Genomic DNA, 17,323 nt, shown 5'->3' with positions numbered 1-17,323 from the left:
CAACAGCAGACATGGCATTTTCATTGGGTACATTTTCAGATGGTAAGTTTCTCCATCAGAAAATACACTTAGCCTTGATCAGCTATTGCCTTTTATTATACTTCATAAAATAATAATACCATGTAATCTCAATGTAGAATTAGCTCCTTCTGAATATATAGTTAACTCTTGCATGAACATATGATATGACTGGTAGAGATCAGTTCCCGAGTCATAAATATCCATTGTTATTTCACATCCAGGTCTAGCAGAGGAGACACAAGACTTACAGACCACACCCATCAGAAATGACAAACACAGGTGAGGTGATACCTGAAGTCACAGCCCACATCTATTCTCTTAGGCAACAGAATCTCACCTGATGCAGCCACCAGATTTTGATTTAATCTCCTTAGCAATCATTTAACGTAAACAAACAGAAACTATTAACTGGGGGAAAGAGATCATAGAGGTAAATTCAACTTTGGTATAGAAAATAATCCCACATTCTAGAGACCAAAAGAAATAAAGAACCGATACCAAAAGGCAGTAACACAGTCTTATTCCCTAACAGATGTTTTCTGAAAGCACAGACTTCCATAAAATATTGTAGTATTAAACTACCTCCTGATTAGCATAACTTCTCACCATAAATATCAATGCAAACCCAGGACATCATGTCTTTTCACTGCAGGAAACCAGCAGTGAAAATGGTTAAGATTCTCATAAAGTTTGGGTGCATCCTAAACACCCTACAATATTCACTACCATTTTTACAGTTACGTTTTGCTTCAAGGCCTGTTATACATGTGTGGACTCACTAGAGACTGTATTTCTTCATCATATATTCCCAAACTAATTTCAACTTCAGATTATACTGAAATCTTTCACAGAAGTTCAAATGATAACAAGAATCCCCAAACTTCTCTCCTCCCCCATCACAAGGGTACTTTCCACTCCAGAACAGGTGCATTTTCTGTACAAGTTTCTCTCCAAGGTGTCCAAATGTTACTGTATGCTTTGAAACATACGTCTTGTTCAAATAATCACATTTCTAGATATGAAAGGAATAAAGAATAAATACCCAGCAACAATACATGCCACCTACACAAATTAGACTGACATTGGTTTGTATCACAGCAAAGAGAAAAAAAAAACCTCAGAAACCTTCCAACACCAGGAAGTTACGAGAACAGCCCAATAGCAAGGTACCCAGGCTCCTGAGCAAGACTCAGGCCATGCTAAATCCAGGCTGTGAACTGGGAGGCAATGGTGGGGAAATAAAGTGGACTTTTTTTTTAGCTTTGGAGTTTAATTGGTGAGTGTATAGGCAACTATTAGCAATGTCAAGATAATGATGTCCAGCTGTCTCTTGCTGAAATCTAGACATAAGCTCTGGCTAAAACCCATCTTCCATACGTGAACTATGCAAGAAAGCTTAGGGTTATGTTAACTTCACATCAAATGGGGACTTCTGAAAGACAGGATTCTTCAGAAGCTAGGTAAGATAAAGCAGTTTATGAGCCTTCTTTTATTTTCATCATCAGTCAGGAGAGATTGAGCTTGATATTTGCTTGTTTGTTTGGTCCATTGTGATGCTTCAAGCCACAGAAGTAACAGTCTCCACAAGCTCTTTATGCACTTCAAAGTTCAGAAACTGTTCCCTCCCCGCCTACATTCTAGAAAACAACTTTAAATATAGCATAATCATGTACAGACAAGTTTGGTAGTCTGGGGTGAATTAAACTTTATACCTTCAGGTGCTTCTTTTCCAGGAGCTCTGGGGTAGCCACAGGCTACGTAGCATAATGCAGCTCAACTTCCACTTCAATGTGTCATATGCACAACCATTTCATGGACTGAGGTTGTGACTTGTCATAGTTCAAACTGGGTTGTCTCCCCAAGCAAGCAGTGGCTTTGCTGCAAGCCATTCACTCCTCACTTTCCTCCCAGTGCTAACCCTTCCATCAGACCTCCTTCAGATAAATGTTATTTTTCTCCCAAGCAAATAGGATCACCCAATTGTGTAGTTACTACTTTGCACAAAATAACTACAGGACAAAGACATCTATGGGGATAACTGGAAAGTTAACAGTTTGTTTTCACTGTTTTCCATTCTCCTACTGAACCTTGAATTGCAATGGGCAAAGCAACTTCATATGCAGGGACAGGCATTACCAAGAAAATGGCAAAAATCTGAACTGAGACTTCAATCAGATATTGCACATATTCCATATTCAAAGATTACAAAGGGTCAGCATACACCACTAGTCAAGCAAAACAGCATTTCCAAGAGCAGCAAAAGGCTAAAAAGTCTGAGTATAGGTGTGGAAACCTTGAGCATCCACGTACGCGTATTCAGTACAGTAAGGTGTTCTTAAAGAGTAAGAGTTTTAAAAAACAGCTGCAAAGGCAAAACAGTATTAATTCACTTCTGGGATTTTGGAAAGCAACATAAATCCCTAATTCTGCTGGATGTTATGTTTCTTTAGGAATAATCAAACACAATCCCAATTAGTAGTTAAACACATACTTAAGTGCAGCCCTGAATAACGTCTTCCTTTAAATAAGGAATATTTCCTTTGAATAACGTCTTGCACTTTAAATGCAGATTTTGATCCTACTTGCCAGAAATGCATTAAATAGAAAACCTGTATTTAAATAACAAGACAGGACAGGGATAAAATTGTCAGACAATACACGGAAAAAATATGAATGTGTGTTTGTGAGATCTTATATTTGTTATGACTGGGCAAACAAACATATCTATATATTCCTTACCTTTAACATAGTGAATTCATAAGGCTGATAACCTTTGAAACTTTCATGGATTGCTGCCATTGTGTGTGAAGTTTTTTCCCAAAAATGAAGAAGTGTTGTCTGTAAGGTAGGATAAAATTTCAATGCAATGTTAGCTTTAATATAAATCTGCTTTCAATGCCAATTTCACATCTCTCTTCAATACTAGTTACATATTCTTACAGCTCAATACTAACATGGTAACCTCTTAAAAAATGCATATATTTAACAGGAAATCTTTCTTTTGGAGGTCAACATTTTCTTTGGATACCTGATATGTTGTTAACACATGAGAAAGGAGATTGCATCTGCTCGCTCCCAGAAGATCCACTTTTTGACAGACATCAGTCTTCAGTTTATCAAAGTTGAGTTTTGCATGTCGCACTTGAGCTTGAACCTTTAAATAAAGGGACAATTGTTTATGCAGTGATTTTTTTTCTCTCTGTTTTTCATGAAAAAGCAAGCTAATACAACTTTTAGGGAGATCTGAAAACCGAACAGACTCAATCAAACCTTATATAGAACTTTATTACAGCATCAATCCCTCTGAAATTAAGATATGGCAAGTTGATACATGCTGAAAGATGTCTCATATGATCTTCTATATTACTATTTTTCTAATATATTCAGTGAAGAAATTTTGGGTTTTAAGTCCAGTTAATAAGATGTACAGTAGTATTGAATATATACTCAGAAGATAACTGGGAAACATATTTGTTTTGGTATCTCTTTACAGTAATACCAATTTAAAGCCTGACCAACAAGCTTGGAACTAAAAGTTTACTACACAATACACAGATGCACAGGCAGAGAGGTCTGTACCTGTAGTAGGAGACAAATTACACTGACAAACTTTAAAGTCAACCTGCAACTCTTGTTTACAATGTAGCACTTCAGTAACTTTGAACTCCTGCAGAAATTTCACTCCATAAGTTTTTCCTCATAAAACAGAGTACTTTTCCTGTTTATTGCTATAAAAAAGAATTATCAAGGCCCCTTTTCTCAGGAGCAAACAGTTTTAGTTTCAAAGGATTTTAGTTTTTCAAATTATTCTTCTACCACCTGTTAAGTACACACAGGACACCCTCTGTTACACAAGACGCAAAAGTTTTGACAACAATACTGGAATTGCTGATCAGCTTTCAGAGTAGAAAGTTGATGTATGCATTTTGTACCCAGGATCTCTCATTTTTATGGCAGCTTTGTACACTACCCTACTACTATATTAACAAAAAAATCCTGTTTATAACAAAATTTTTATAAAAATTTTTAGTTTTCTTCTGAGGAAACAATCAAACAACAAAATATAATGATTTTTCCATAACTCTTTCACAATTACAATAAAATGTTTACCCAAAGAAACTTCACAGTGGAAAAAACCCACTTGAATGCAAATTAAATACATTTCTTTTACTGGCCTAACTCAGAGTAAATTGATTTTCTTCAGAATACACAGACTCAATCAAACAAGATCTGACAAATCCTGATCATCAGAAGTGAAAACCAGAACCTTGCAGCAAATGCCTGTGCTCCTTGTGCAGAAAGGATAAACACATACCTCAGAACACAACCTGAAACATGAGGGTTTACCATATGTCCAATTTTATTTTCCAAGACTCACTTAATTTATATGAGACTTCCAACCAGGAAGAAAAACAACAAAAGATCTGCATCACAAACTCATCAGATGACCCACTCACACAAATTGCGGAACTCCTTGGTTGCCGCATACGTGGCAACTGTTTTGCTCTGTTCAGATCAGCTCTGTGTAAGTAATACAATAAGGTTGTAATAAATGAAACCACCATAATTTAAAATTTCTGGTAAATGGAGCATTTCATAGGTGAGACCTTAATTGTAGAAAAAGATGAGGCCTAGAATAAAAGGAAGTTTTTTATAGAAAGAAACAGCAGTGATGCTGTACCTTTATAAAATATCTTTGTCATTAAGGCATTCATCTAGAAGGGGAAGTCTTCCAAGATAATGTCGCATATTACACTGAGCAAACAATAAACAAATCTTGAGTTCTGGTAATCACAACTACACCTCAGACTTTCCAGTGCTCTAACCACAAGACTACAACACCTCACTAATGACTTGCTTTGTTGTTTTTGCATATTGAAGAGTTTCAAAACAAAGAAGGGTGTCCAGAGCTGGAAGAGTTCTTGGGTAGTTAGGAGATGTTTTGGTGAGGTGAAGACAAATGTAAATTCCCTCAGGAATGAGGAAATTGCCTCCATGGCTTCCACTCCTTCGGCAAGCACGACAAATGCTAAGCTATGATATAAAAAGCAAGGACCAGCTATTACCAAGACATGTCCCTAGAAACCACGATATTTTGTGAAAAGTGTTACCCAGTTGGAACTACACTGTCATGAGCCGAGGCTGCCTCTTAGTTTGAGATCCTCAAGGACTCTACGCTACTTCTTTAAGCCTGTGCCTGGTGGAAGCCTGAGTGAGGCACTATGCTATCCAAGCCAGGAGTCCCAGTCCCACACATCTAGTCAAAACAGGTGGGTAAAGAGCTGATAGGGCTCCAAAATTAAGCAGCAACAGGGGAGGATGGGAGCAGTAGCAGAAGGAATGTGGAAGCTTTATCCAGTGCTGGATAAATCACCTTTGTCCTGCACTGGATCCTTAGATCCTTTATTTGCTTTAGCTGCAAGTGACTGTGAGCGCAAGATATACAACTTCAGTCTAAAAAGGAGATTTGTGAAGAAAATCACGAGCCTGTGCAAAAGGAAACTTCTAACTGAATTCTAAGCATGAGATTACCTATGTCTTATGCCAGCAAGAATTGCTACAATGGGAAAGTATTTAAATAAGAGATGTTGTAGGGCTTTGAAAAAAAACAACTAGTGAAACTTGAGACTAAATTCTGCTCTAGTTACAGCCATGGAAATCCAGAGTGATTCAACTCACATCAGTGGAAACACGGCACATATAAAACTATACTTTACAATGATGCAGCTGAGATCAGAATCTCATTACTATTCCATATATCATAGCACTGTGAAAACACAGTAAGCACAGCTGTAGCTTTGTAGACTGATAGTCCAAGTGAGAAAGAACGTTAGTTCTGGGAATATGAACAGTCCATCAGAGATGGTGGGCCATAAGAAAAAAAAGTACTACTAAATATAATAGTTAATTTCTACAACTGCAAGTCTGCACTAGGACTTTATAGAACAGACTGGGTTTTGGGTCTTCCTTGTGCCTCCAACTCCTTAAAAGAAGAGAAAAATTCAGAAAATAAAAAAATTGTAAAGTTCGAGTTGTAGTCTTTCTGCATACAGTTTTCATGGACATTTACCAAGAAACCATGTCAGCATTTATCTTAACTGAATATACAATCAATGTATCTCTTAAAAGCTAGAGCATTCAAAAAGAGAAAGAGGTGATCCACAACACAATGTAGAGTACAAACCCATGTTTGACAGGCACGTAACAGATGATCCAAAATACTTAATGCTGTGTTACCAAATGCCACACATTTCTCTTGCCAACTAGGGAAGATGCAATACTATGAGAACTATTACATTAAGGAAGCTTTTAGGTTTTTTGATATACCAAATGTTTATTGAACAGAAGTATTCTCCATTTTGCAGCAGCAGTGAAGGATAACCAATAAAGAACACTACATACTACATCAGCATGACCTGCTGCCTTTTATTTGTGCCAATAAATGCATTTTCAAATTCAAATTATGATTCAATTTATTATTAATATTCACTAATATGTAAGCTATTATTATTATTACATAATGTTATTATTGTTATAATTCAAATTATTATTATTAGACATCTTTTAAGATTACTTGTGGCTTCAGGAATTAGGTACAAAACTGTAGCGCTTACAAAGCATAATCTCCTTAATACCACACAAGTTATGAGAACGAACCTTTGGTTTTCTGCTCAAGGGAAAGCTGATGTAATATATACTAATCTTCTCCTTTCTCTGCAATTACTATGCAAGACATGAGAAACACACCTCATTGTGGTCCTGCACATCTTGGTCCTGCAAATTTTTATTCACACATTTAACGTCATTAAAGCTGAACATATAAAATTTCATCAGGATCCTGGTCTGAAAAGTGTGGGGATTTTACTAACTGTAAGAGAGCAACACGGATCCAAACGCAACTTGGACATCTTATGATGAAAGAGCTCTTAACTATCTGAAACTGTAGGTGCTATACAAGAAAATCTTATGGCACTACTAACATAAAAAAGATTATTACTCTTCATCTTTTTCTAAGCAGCAGCCTGGAGCAACCTACTTTTAATCTTCCAATGCAAACATCTAAGTACAATATTTATGGAATAGAATTCTTTAAAGAGAGCACATAAGAAAACATAAATCTGGAAAGCAATATCTTATTAAATCAATAGCTTGATGAACTATGAGATGCCAAATAAAACTGAAATAATTTCAAAAGACTAAAATAACTAAGTATGTGAGTATACAAATAAATGTTAAAATCCTAAATCCGGAGGGCTTGAAAGTCAGATTCTGGAATGCCTAATTGCAAGGGCAAATATTTGCTAGCATAGGTACCTGAACCTTTAAACAGAAAACTCCTCATCTTCACGAGTGCTAACATTAAAAAAAATGTTCAGTCCCAGCTAAAAAACCCCATTCAGTATGTTCAGTTACTAAAATGCGTATTTGTCATGTATTTTTCAAGGAATTGTTAGGTCCACAGTACATCTATGTTATTACTTTCGTTCACTCTATCATACATGCAGAATTCATTTTCAGTAGTAGCCCAGTTTCAGGGACAATTCAGCTAGTGAACCATCACCTCCAAACCAAACTTATCCTGGATAAATGCACTAACTCACTTTAAATACAGTATATTTTTGTCTCAGCACTTCCAGCATAGAAGGAGAAACAGATGCTTCCAGTCTAATTTGTCACCCAACTTCTCAGTTACTCGATTTGAAATGCATGCACAGTGTGTGTATAGGCTGGAAGGAGGCAAGTAAATCAAGAAGGAAAAATGCCTGGAATATAGCAAACCTTCCTACTGGTGGCTCTGGGTAAACCATACCGACAGATGGAATCAGTACAAATCTCTGTGTTAAATAAGTATAGCACCTTCTGGAATACCCGGTTGTTGTAAAGACTACACAAAATGAAATGCAAACTGAAGTAGGCTGTACTCTGAGCACAAAGTATTTAGCATGTAGTGTACCTTACAGCCTTTCTGCATATAGCACAGAAAGCATAAGGAACTAGATTCTCAATTCCCACAAAACTGTGATAATTTCATAGCTTGAGTGGTGTTATGACAAGGGAACACCCATTACACTTTTGCGCAAGCATATATAAGACTTACTGATATTTTTTTTCTTTTCTTCTAAGAAACACTAAAAAAAAGAGTCGAGACTGATGCTGGCTAGTCAGAGAACAGAAAAATTGTCATTTCATACAAAATAATGCCTGTAATTAAACTTTTCCACATACAATTTCCAATTGTAAAATTTTCTAATGCCTCACACAGTTCTAAACTTAATTTCATGTGTTTTGGTATATTTTACACTTTGCAGACTATACCTCAACTCAAATGTTCCCTTGGGTTGGAATAGTATTTAATGGATTCATTAATCTCTAGCCCATCAACTTGCAGGAATAACACATAAAAACAATGGTTAAAGAAGAAGACTGACAAACATTTATTTTAGCAAATGAAATTCATAAAGTGAGAAATGCCTTGCTAAAAAGGAAACCTACTTGGACAGTATAACAGATGCAAATAATATCTTAGGTCTGAAGCCAAACAGATGTGCATCACATTTGTTCAAGAAATGAAATTATTCTTGAGATATGAATTTAGGCATCCTAAAGTGCATAACAAGTTCCAATGACACATTTCTGAAATTTTCTATTTCCCATTCTGGACCTAATTATGATCACCTGCACTTCTGCACATCCCTATGCTACTCATCCTATTAAGCAAATTTGCAGTCATGGTGCAATTCATATAAAGAACTTAATTACCATTACATGTCTACCTGTCTCACTCTGGAAAGTGACAGAAGCACTCTTCTGCTTTCTGCCATGAAAGAACAACAGATACGTCAGCTTTGAAAGAGAAGTTATGTCTGTGAGGAGACAAAAAACTGCAAGTACAGCTGCCATACAGACTGCCTTCTCTTCTTTTCCTGCAAGACTAGCAGGATGGAATTGCTACCTATGACTGAGGGTCACAGTCACTAGAACAGTAAAAGAAAATAATGCTTTGAAAATGCTGTTGAAAATATACATGTCCTGTGTCGAGATGGTTTGAATGTATCAGCAAATTCATAGAATCATAGAATAGTTTGGGTTGGAAGGGACCTTAAAGATCATCTAGTTCCAACCCCAGGTGGAAAGACAGTATTAAGATAGATTCTGAAAAGAAAACTAGCACAACTTCCTGGTATCCTAAAGTGGCAGAAAACTCTCATTATATATAGACTTAATCAAGGCAAGTCTATCACAAGATACAGTACGGTACAAAGACTTTTCAGCCCCCAGAGATTATTTTTCTAGGGGCTAGAACATTTATGGTGAGAAACAAATTAACATTCAACTGAAACAGAGTGATAGCCAACATAATCCAATGAAATCAACACCTACTCAAATAATTGCAAATATATACCAGCAAATTATCTGCTGTAATTACTCAGAGATTTCAGATTTAATTGAAGCACCTAATTCACCTGTTCAGATTTCTCACTGGAGGCAGCACCACGTTCCTGACAGTCCTGTAACTGAATGTAAGCAACAGCAGAAAAACGCTGAAGTACAGCACAGAAAAAGAAGAAAAAAAAAAGAAAAAGGCAGAAGCAATCTTATACCATTCCATAACAGAAACTAGAGAAACGCAGCTTAGCATGGATTAGTGTAGCAGTAGCAGCATTTCACTGTATTTACTGGGACCAAGAATAAGCATGTTTTTCTGCCAAACAACTCAATCTGAAACATCAGTTACCTACAGACAGAATGACAATAAAGCCATCACATGATGGTAAAGTGTTTATTTCCTTTCATCACAACATTTCTTTTCTCATCAGAAAGAGTAAATCTCTATGATTTTAACATGTATTTCACTCTCCTTGCACGATGACAAAGCAGTCTAGAGAGAAGAACTAGTAATAAGCCACTTTGTAACTGAAATGTTACTTACAGCTTTCATGCAAACTTTGTCATTCAAACCTGCTGCATTTTAGCTATTTTCACAATCCTGCCCTGCTTGAATTTGCATGATGGGTTCATTCTTACGCTTAGTTTTCCTTTTCAAAAACTAAGTTTAGTGAAAAACATTTCTTTTCACCTACCTCTGCAATCAGAACAGGAGATGAAATAGCAGCTGTAAGAGTTTTAATTCATATACAAGAACAATAGCCTCTGATGATAATCACATTTTCATACGAATATGTGACTATTCCCTTTGATTTCAATGCTACTACCCATTATTATTTAAAATAATAACAGCAGCTCCTGAAGGTTTCAATAAGACTGGGTCCCATTAGTCCTCAACACCAAAAAGCACTGAATAAATTACAGGTCTGCTCCAGAGTTGTGAAATGCTTAAGCACAAGTCCAAGAGTTTGACAGTCAGGGGTCTAAATTAGTATTGCACTAGGAAAACAAACCCTTACTGGGTATGTCCAGGGATGAGTGACTCTTGCCCCCAGGATAGCAGAGGCTACCCCACCAGAACATCATGATGTTATGGCAGCCACTTGTACTGCTTTGCAAATAAAACAACTGAACACCTCTGTCTTTTAAGCACTGCCATGAGCAGCCTGCACTATTTGTAGTTTGGTTGGTACAGTGCTCTTAAACATATGACAGGCCTACTACAAACCTTTTTATTGCAACACTTACCAACTAAAAAGCATTAGAGCCGCCACGGGTGTCTGGATATAACACATTTAAGCAAACTTCAGCTTCCAGCTGTGTTCCTGAGTTAAGAATTTAGAGAGTTCGAAGGGCTTAGAGGTGTTTTTTTTCTGCTTATACTGATTTATAACGAAAAATATAAACATATCCTAACTGGTGTGAAGATAAAATGGAAGGCTTCTACTTAAAATTCTGAGTTTTGTGGGGGCTTTTTTTGCAGTTTCTCATGTCTAAGCCCACAGGATTTTAAATTACTCTTTCCCCTTTCTTTCTATTCCACTAGTAAAGGGGAAGGGCTAGCAAGGATGCTGCAGACAGGAGAATATTTCTTTCCAGGCAAAGAAAAGATTATATGACAGAAGTAAATTTCACGTGGACACTTTACACTGACACATGATAGCTTTGATGCAACGTACAGCTCTAAATTAGTGTGCAGCATGGAACTGATAATACAATGGTATTTCTCAAGTCCATGAAATTAATAGATATGAAATAACTCTTGTGTTCTGTTCCCATTTGTGCTTGTGCTGCTGCACTACGCTACAAAACAACTGGGAGGTTAATTATTTTTTCATCTGGAAAATGATCATACTCTGACAGCTCTTACTTCTGCCTCTAATATGCCATGGTGCCCCGAGGCACAGAATGAATTATAATTTTAAAAGAGAAAAATAAGACCTTTTTAGCTTCTTAGCTACACTGAAGGAACTTTGCCAAGTTCCATTACTTAGAACCTAAGCTATATATACATATATTCATATTCATATATGTATATATATCATTGGAGCATCATCTCCCAGAATGGAACAGAACAACCTGAAAATCTTTTAATGTTGGATGACAATGTTCTTTACTTTAAATCTATTAGCAACTATAACTTTTAAAACCTCATCCACTTAGAAAACAATGTAATCATATAAAAGAGAAAGCTTATTATATTTGTGTTTTCACAGTTTTAAAAACACATCAGATGTCATTAGTTTTAGTTGAATTACTACTTCTTAAAAAATAACAATTTTTTATTCTATCTGAAATATAACATCATACTTAATTTTTCAGTATGTTAAAAGCACTTCTTTAGAAACATTCAGGAATCTGTGAGTAACAGTTTTAAACTCCAGGAAGCACCAACAAAGATCTCGTATTTCCTCTGATTCCATGATTTTCAACGCATCCTACTAGGACATGATCTATTTGAGCAGTTCCTTGAGGAAAGCCACTATAACTCCCAGAGTAGTCACTATTTTGGCCCAGTTTTTGTTATAATTTGTCCTGCGCACAATAAGATTCTAAGCCCTTGTTTACTCATACCTGATCCAGCTTTAGGAAGCTCTGCAGGTTTTCCAGAACAGCATTCCTAGATAGCTGCCATAAAATAGGCTAGATAATTTAAAACTAGGACAGATGAGTACATTAACATCATGAAGTATTACTCCTGCACTTACCCTAAGATGTGTCTTCCAGAAAGTGCCTGAATGCCTTGCTCAGGTGTTGACATCTACATTGTTACCCCGTGATCTGTTTTAGTGGACAGAGATCTGGCCAATGCAAACACCCGACTCTAGAATACGGTTCATGTTACCCTAAAAGAGCCCGTTTCTCTCCACTGGACATAGAGGGGGCTGCTGTTGATGAGTTTCAGTGTAGATATCTATACAACAGATGTCTCAACATAGGTTTTACAAATCCAGGAAAAAAACAGCCCCAACATCTTTATTGCCAATAATAACTATTAAGTAGTTAAATATGTGCCTTATTTTCTACGTGAACTCATCCAGCATAAACTTTCAAGCCATGATTCTTGATAAACTCCTGATGAGGAGATGAGGTAACTTACGTACCATGGTCATGGCAACTCTTCATTTTCTCTTTGTTAAACAAGACTGATTGGCTTAGAAACACCTCTTCTTAATTCCCCTCGTCCTCAAGTTACCTCTTACTCAAGTATCTTTCAGATACTTTCCCTCTGCAGTTTTTCAATCCAGAGCTGTGGACTGCAATCTGTGCTCAAACTGTGTCAAGCAACTCCTGGCACTGGCTGACAGCTAAGTTCCTTCTTTACAGAAGATTTTAACAAAAACTGGCATAGAAACCTTGCAAATGTAGTTTCAGAGCTACAATTAGCCATTTGCTGTCTAGGAGGAGAAAAAAAATTAAATATACAAAAGAGATGAAACTGTGATAAAACATACCAAACAGCTTCTTAACCCACAACTCTAAACATGCACTCTCATGTTGCTCGTATCCATGTCAATGGTCAAGGAAAAAGTCATGCTGAAGAGCAAAGTGCTTAATGAGCATTGCTGCATGTTTTTTAATAGCAACAGAAAAATATAAGGTAAAAAACCCCAGATGTTATTAGGTACGCTGCGTTAAACACTGCTATTTTTAAATCCCAAGAGAGGACTTCTTTCTAATAGATGTTTTACAACTATTATATTTAACAAACAGCCAGGTTGTAGACATGCACCACGAATTCTTTGTGGATTTCATTCATTAGGACATGAAATCTGCCTTTTGTGTCACATCTATGCCTTATTTCCCTCTTAAGTTTTTCAGTACTCAGCCTGTAAAAAATTTACTGCCTTGAGCCTATTCGTTCACACACCATGTAACTCCAGCCTGGCAGTAATGAGCAAGCCATGGTCAAAACTGCTTACTTCATAACCACTGACAGTCAGCAGATGCAAGCAATACTCTGACCGCTGCAAGGCTATACAGTTATGGCTTGGTAGAATATTCTTCCTTTTTTTTCCTCCCCCCAAAACAGGTTGGTTGTATCATCTTCTGATATATTCAGTGATGGCTATCACAGAAATTGAATCTTAACTGGTAGCTTTCTCTCTCTTTTATGCAGACAGATACATATTTATCTTAGTCCTTTCTCTCTTTAATTTTTTTTTCCTTCTGCCTCACTTCCTACCTAACCCTATGTTTATTCCTGCTGTTTGATAATGTGTCTTTTCCAACTCTCTTGCATCTCTAAAGATAGAGAAAAATGAGAATTTCCTTGCACATAATGCATGTGATTCCATAAATATTATATGTGACATGAAGGGGGTTTTTTTCATACTATATTTTTTTCCCACCCAAACTCCAGTTTAGCAGCAGATCAGTTACGGTTCAGCAACGGGGGAAGAAAAAACAAGTGAGAATTAAATGTCTGAGCAAAGATGTAAAATAGTTTCTGTAAAAAGAGTGATAGATTAGGATTTTCCAGCCCAGAAAAAGAGAGATGACTAAGCAGGAGTATCATGGAAGCCCATCATATCACATAGAAGTTGTAAAAGACCAGACTTCGGCCAACGCAAGAACCAGAAGGCATTATACCAAACTAGCTGTTTGAATTCATCATAAGGACAGTGGATCTTTAGTCAACATCTGTGTCAGCTCTCCGATCACAGCCATCTGTTGTGATAGCCAGACTTCACATTGGTTCAAAAGGCAACAGGAAAATTTCACAGGAAAAACTCAAACACTATGTCCTATGATGACTCCACTGCCCACAGCACTGTCTTTGCTCTATGCAAGTCTCTCGTTGCTAGCACTAGTTACCAACAGATGATGGACAGACAGTGGATTTTCCTTTGAACTAACATGTCTTTCCTTAAGAATAAGGTAATGTTTGTAGGTCAAGGTGGGTTTGTGAGCTTGCCATCCTGTATTTGGACAGGCTCAGTGTCTTCTCATGGTGGGAAAACTACCTGTTCTACGGTCTAAGTAAGCACAAATACTGCAAATGAGATTTTCCAACAAGGCAGTAATCTCTTTTAATGTCTCTATAACAGCAGATTTTCCATTATCAAAATTCAAAAGTGTATTGAGTGAATTTTATAGCTGCAAGAGTGTTCAGTTTCAGTTGCCAGGGTGTATTCAAGAACTACCTACACTCAAACATGCCTAAGTAATAGAAAGCATGTACAAATGCTTTACATATTGAAATTGTATGACAGTACATAAGCTTTGCATTCACATGGATTCATTAGAAGAAAGGGTGGGGCAATTTTGAGATGCTTCAACATTTCTACAATTATAACTGCAGTGCAGAGAAAAGACCAGGTTTCAGTACTTGACTTTTGAAAAATTTTTACCCCCTTGTACAGAAGTCTACATATATATATTAAAACTTAGGGTTTGAATTTTGGACTGCCAAAACATAGAGGCTCTACCTGGAGAGGGTCAGCTTATCCTCCAGCATCCACTCCCCAAGCACACAGGCAACACTCCTCTCTCTCTGTTCAAGACCTAGAGGGTTGTCTGCAGAGTGAAACGTCTACTCACGATATTTAAGAGGGGAGTGGTGTACTGAACAGTCTTATTCTCCACATGAATCCTCTGGGAAAAAGCATGTATAGTTAATATATTCTATTTTTAAAAGGCAGTTTGCTAAAAATAAATATTATTGGAGCAGCCCTACTACTGGTTTAGACATTTAATTAGAACAGGCCCAATTAGATACTCCAAATTCATATGCTAGGAGTCTTCAACCAATACAATCAACAAGGTGATCTAACTGAAGATGTCTCAAGAGAATATGGTTTTTCCCTTTCCTGCTTACTTTTTTTGACTTGAATTTGACATCTTTTCCTCCCTACTACTAATACTCTGGTATTGCAAGTACCTGGATCCAAACGTGTTTCTGCAGCAGCAAAGTTTTGTTACATCCAAATCAAATTTCTCCAAGACATGACAACAATATGTGGCAAGTAATATTGCTCTCTGTGCTAAATAACAACTTTCTGACAGCTGCCCTGCAGCAATAGAAATAGACTTCCTCCTCCACTACGAAAAGAAATTGTTTAATCCCTTCACTTCAAAATGGATTGAAAGATACATCCCAAGAGCAACAGAAAACTTCTGAAGTTTCTTTCTAAGAATTACCAGGAATTAAGGAGACATTCTCCTCCTCCTTCCTGATTTCTGCCCCTCTAGCACGTCCCAGTGTGGGCAGACACAGCACGTCATTCGGTGAGAGCGCAGCCTCTGCAGTATCCTTTCCACTCATCTGGAAATGGACTGGACACAGCCCCAATCAAAGTTACATTTCTCAGCACAATCCAGCAAGTTCATCCAGCCAAAAAGCAGACAACAAAATCTTTTGCTTTAAGCCTCACAACAGCTTTCACAAACAGAGCAGCACAGTGCAGTTCCAGAATATGAATCCAATTGCTCTACCAGCAATGAGTTCGTTGGAGCAAAATAAAATGGAATACACACAGAAATCACAATATGCCAGCTTCTATAAAATACAGGATGCAACCAAGTCTCAAATGTAAGATGTGGAACACTTTCACAACTCCAAACACTGTTTGCTGTAATATGAAGGAAAGTTTCTTAAATTTAAGCAGCCGAGAGCAGTAATAGTCTCAATTTTTTTTTTAAAAATGTCCTCAAAGTCATTATTGAAATTAAGATCACAGCACAACACAAAAATCAGAAAAAAAACTTAATAAGTCACCCCGTTTTAAAAGGTTCAGCAGCCTCCAAGCCCACAGCTCTAGAAATGGAGAAGGTATATCACTTTTTTGCAGCTTAACTGAACTGTTTTTAAAATAATTCTGAATTAAACAGATGCTAAACACGTTTACACAGGAATTTGGAGTCTTATTTCGAATAAAGAGTCGTTTACTTGAATTTAAGCTAGGGAATATAAATTTTTAAGCTAAAATGATAGATGCTATTCTCAAAACACTGTAAATGTTTACACAGAATTCTGCCCCAGATCAGCTTCATTTAGGCACCATCTTTCAGAGAAGCAGAACGAATGCACAACCATACACCTTCCCCAGAAAAAGGGCCATGCATATTCCTGGCTTTTTTTTTTCAGAAATCACCCCCACCTCTTCATAGCCTACGTTCCTTACATGTTACCTACCAACCTCCCCATCTTCTGCCTGTGTCGAAAGAAATCATCTCCACATGAATGCATCCACACTATGCAGGGTAGGACCCAAACTCAGCAGTTTGATCCAAAGAGCTGTAGCTCTTGCTCCAAAGGAGAAGATGGAGGGAAGCAGAAGGCTGCAGTCAGCAGCTACATCCCAGCTGACACCACTGCTGGCTGCATGAAACTTCTCCTCTATTTTTCTCCAGCACAAAGGAAAACTATTTATGGTTAATCTGTTTAACTTCAAACCGTATCAAAGAAAGGAGTTGTCATGCAGTCAGATATGTGACAGTTGAAAGCTAGAGTGCATGGAGCCTCTAACTCATTCACATTGGGACTTTACAGGAATAAACGGTGTGCAACAGCAGCTCTACCATTCAGAGCTTACACCTTTTGAGTACTCCCAGACTACCAGCCAGCACAGAGCATAACACACTCCTGAAGCTATTACGATGGAAAGGTTTCTCACGGTAATTTTATTCATTTTTACAGCTTGGATCAACACACAAATAATTTTAAAAAGAGAATAAACATGACAGTTTTAATGAAGGGAAAGTGATAAATATATAGCTTCTAGCCTTGCTAGAAGCCTGCTTTTTTTCCTGCTTTGAGCAGCCTAGATAAACGCCTTAACTTTCTGTTGGTAACGATTTTCAGTATTAGTCAAACCCAGGATGTGTGCTTTACTCGGCTGAAAGTCAAAAGCCCATGTTGACTCTAATACATACCTTGAAACAAGGACACACAGAGAAAATAATTACCAAT

The 17,323-nt window shown here is 37.2% G+C and overlaps 1 protein-coding gene across 3 annotated transcripts in view; it reads right to left on the bottom strand.

The window, feature by feature from the left end:
- The window catches only part of ICA1 (islet cell autoantigen 1), a 69,525-nt gene that overhangs the window by 21,678 nt on the left and 30,524 nt on the right, over positions 1–17,323 (bottom strand). For all 3 annotated transcript variants that reach the window (XM_054059939.1, XM_054059940.1, XM_054059941.1), the window contains exons 8-9: positions 3,050–3,175; positions 2,761–2,859 (exon numbers count right to left, since the gene is read on the bottom strand). In XM_054059939.1, coding sequence (XP_053915914.1) covers positions 2,761–2,859; positions 3,050–3,175 — 225 coding nt within the window. The remainder of the gene's footprint in view (positions 1–2,760; positions 2,860–3,049; positions 3,176–17,323) is intronic.

The sequence above is a fragment of the Cuculus canorus genome, chromosome 2 (assembly GCF_017976375.1).
Source record: "Cuculus canorus isolate bCucCan1 chromosome 2, bCucCan1.pri, whole genome shotgun sequence".
In the NCBI taxonomy this organism is placed as follows: Eukaryota; Metazoa; Chordata; class Aves; order Cuculiformes; family Cuculidae; genus Cuculus; species Cuculus canorus.
Note: the sequence above shows the minus strand (reverse complement) of the source record. Positions and strands in the feature narration are given on the sequence as shown.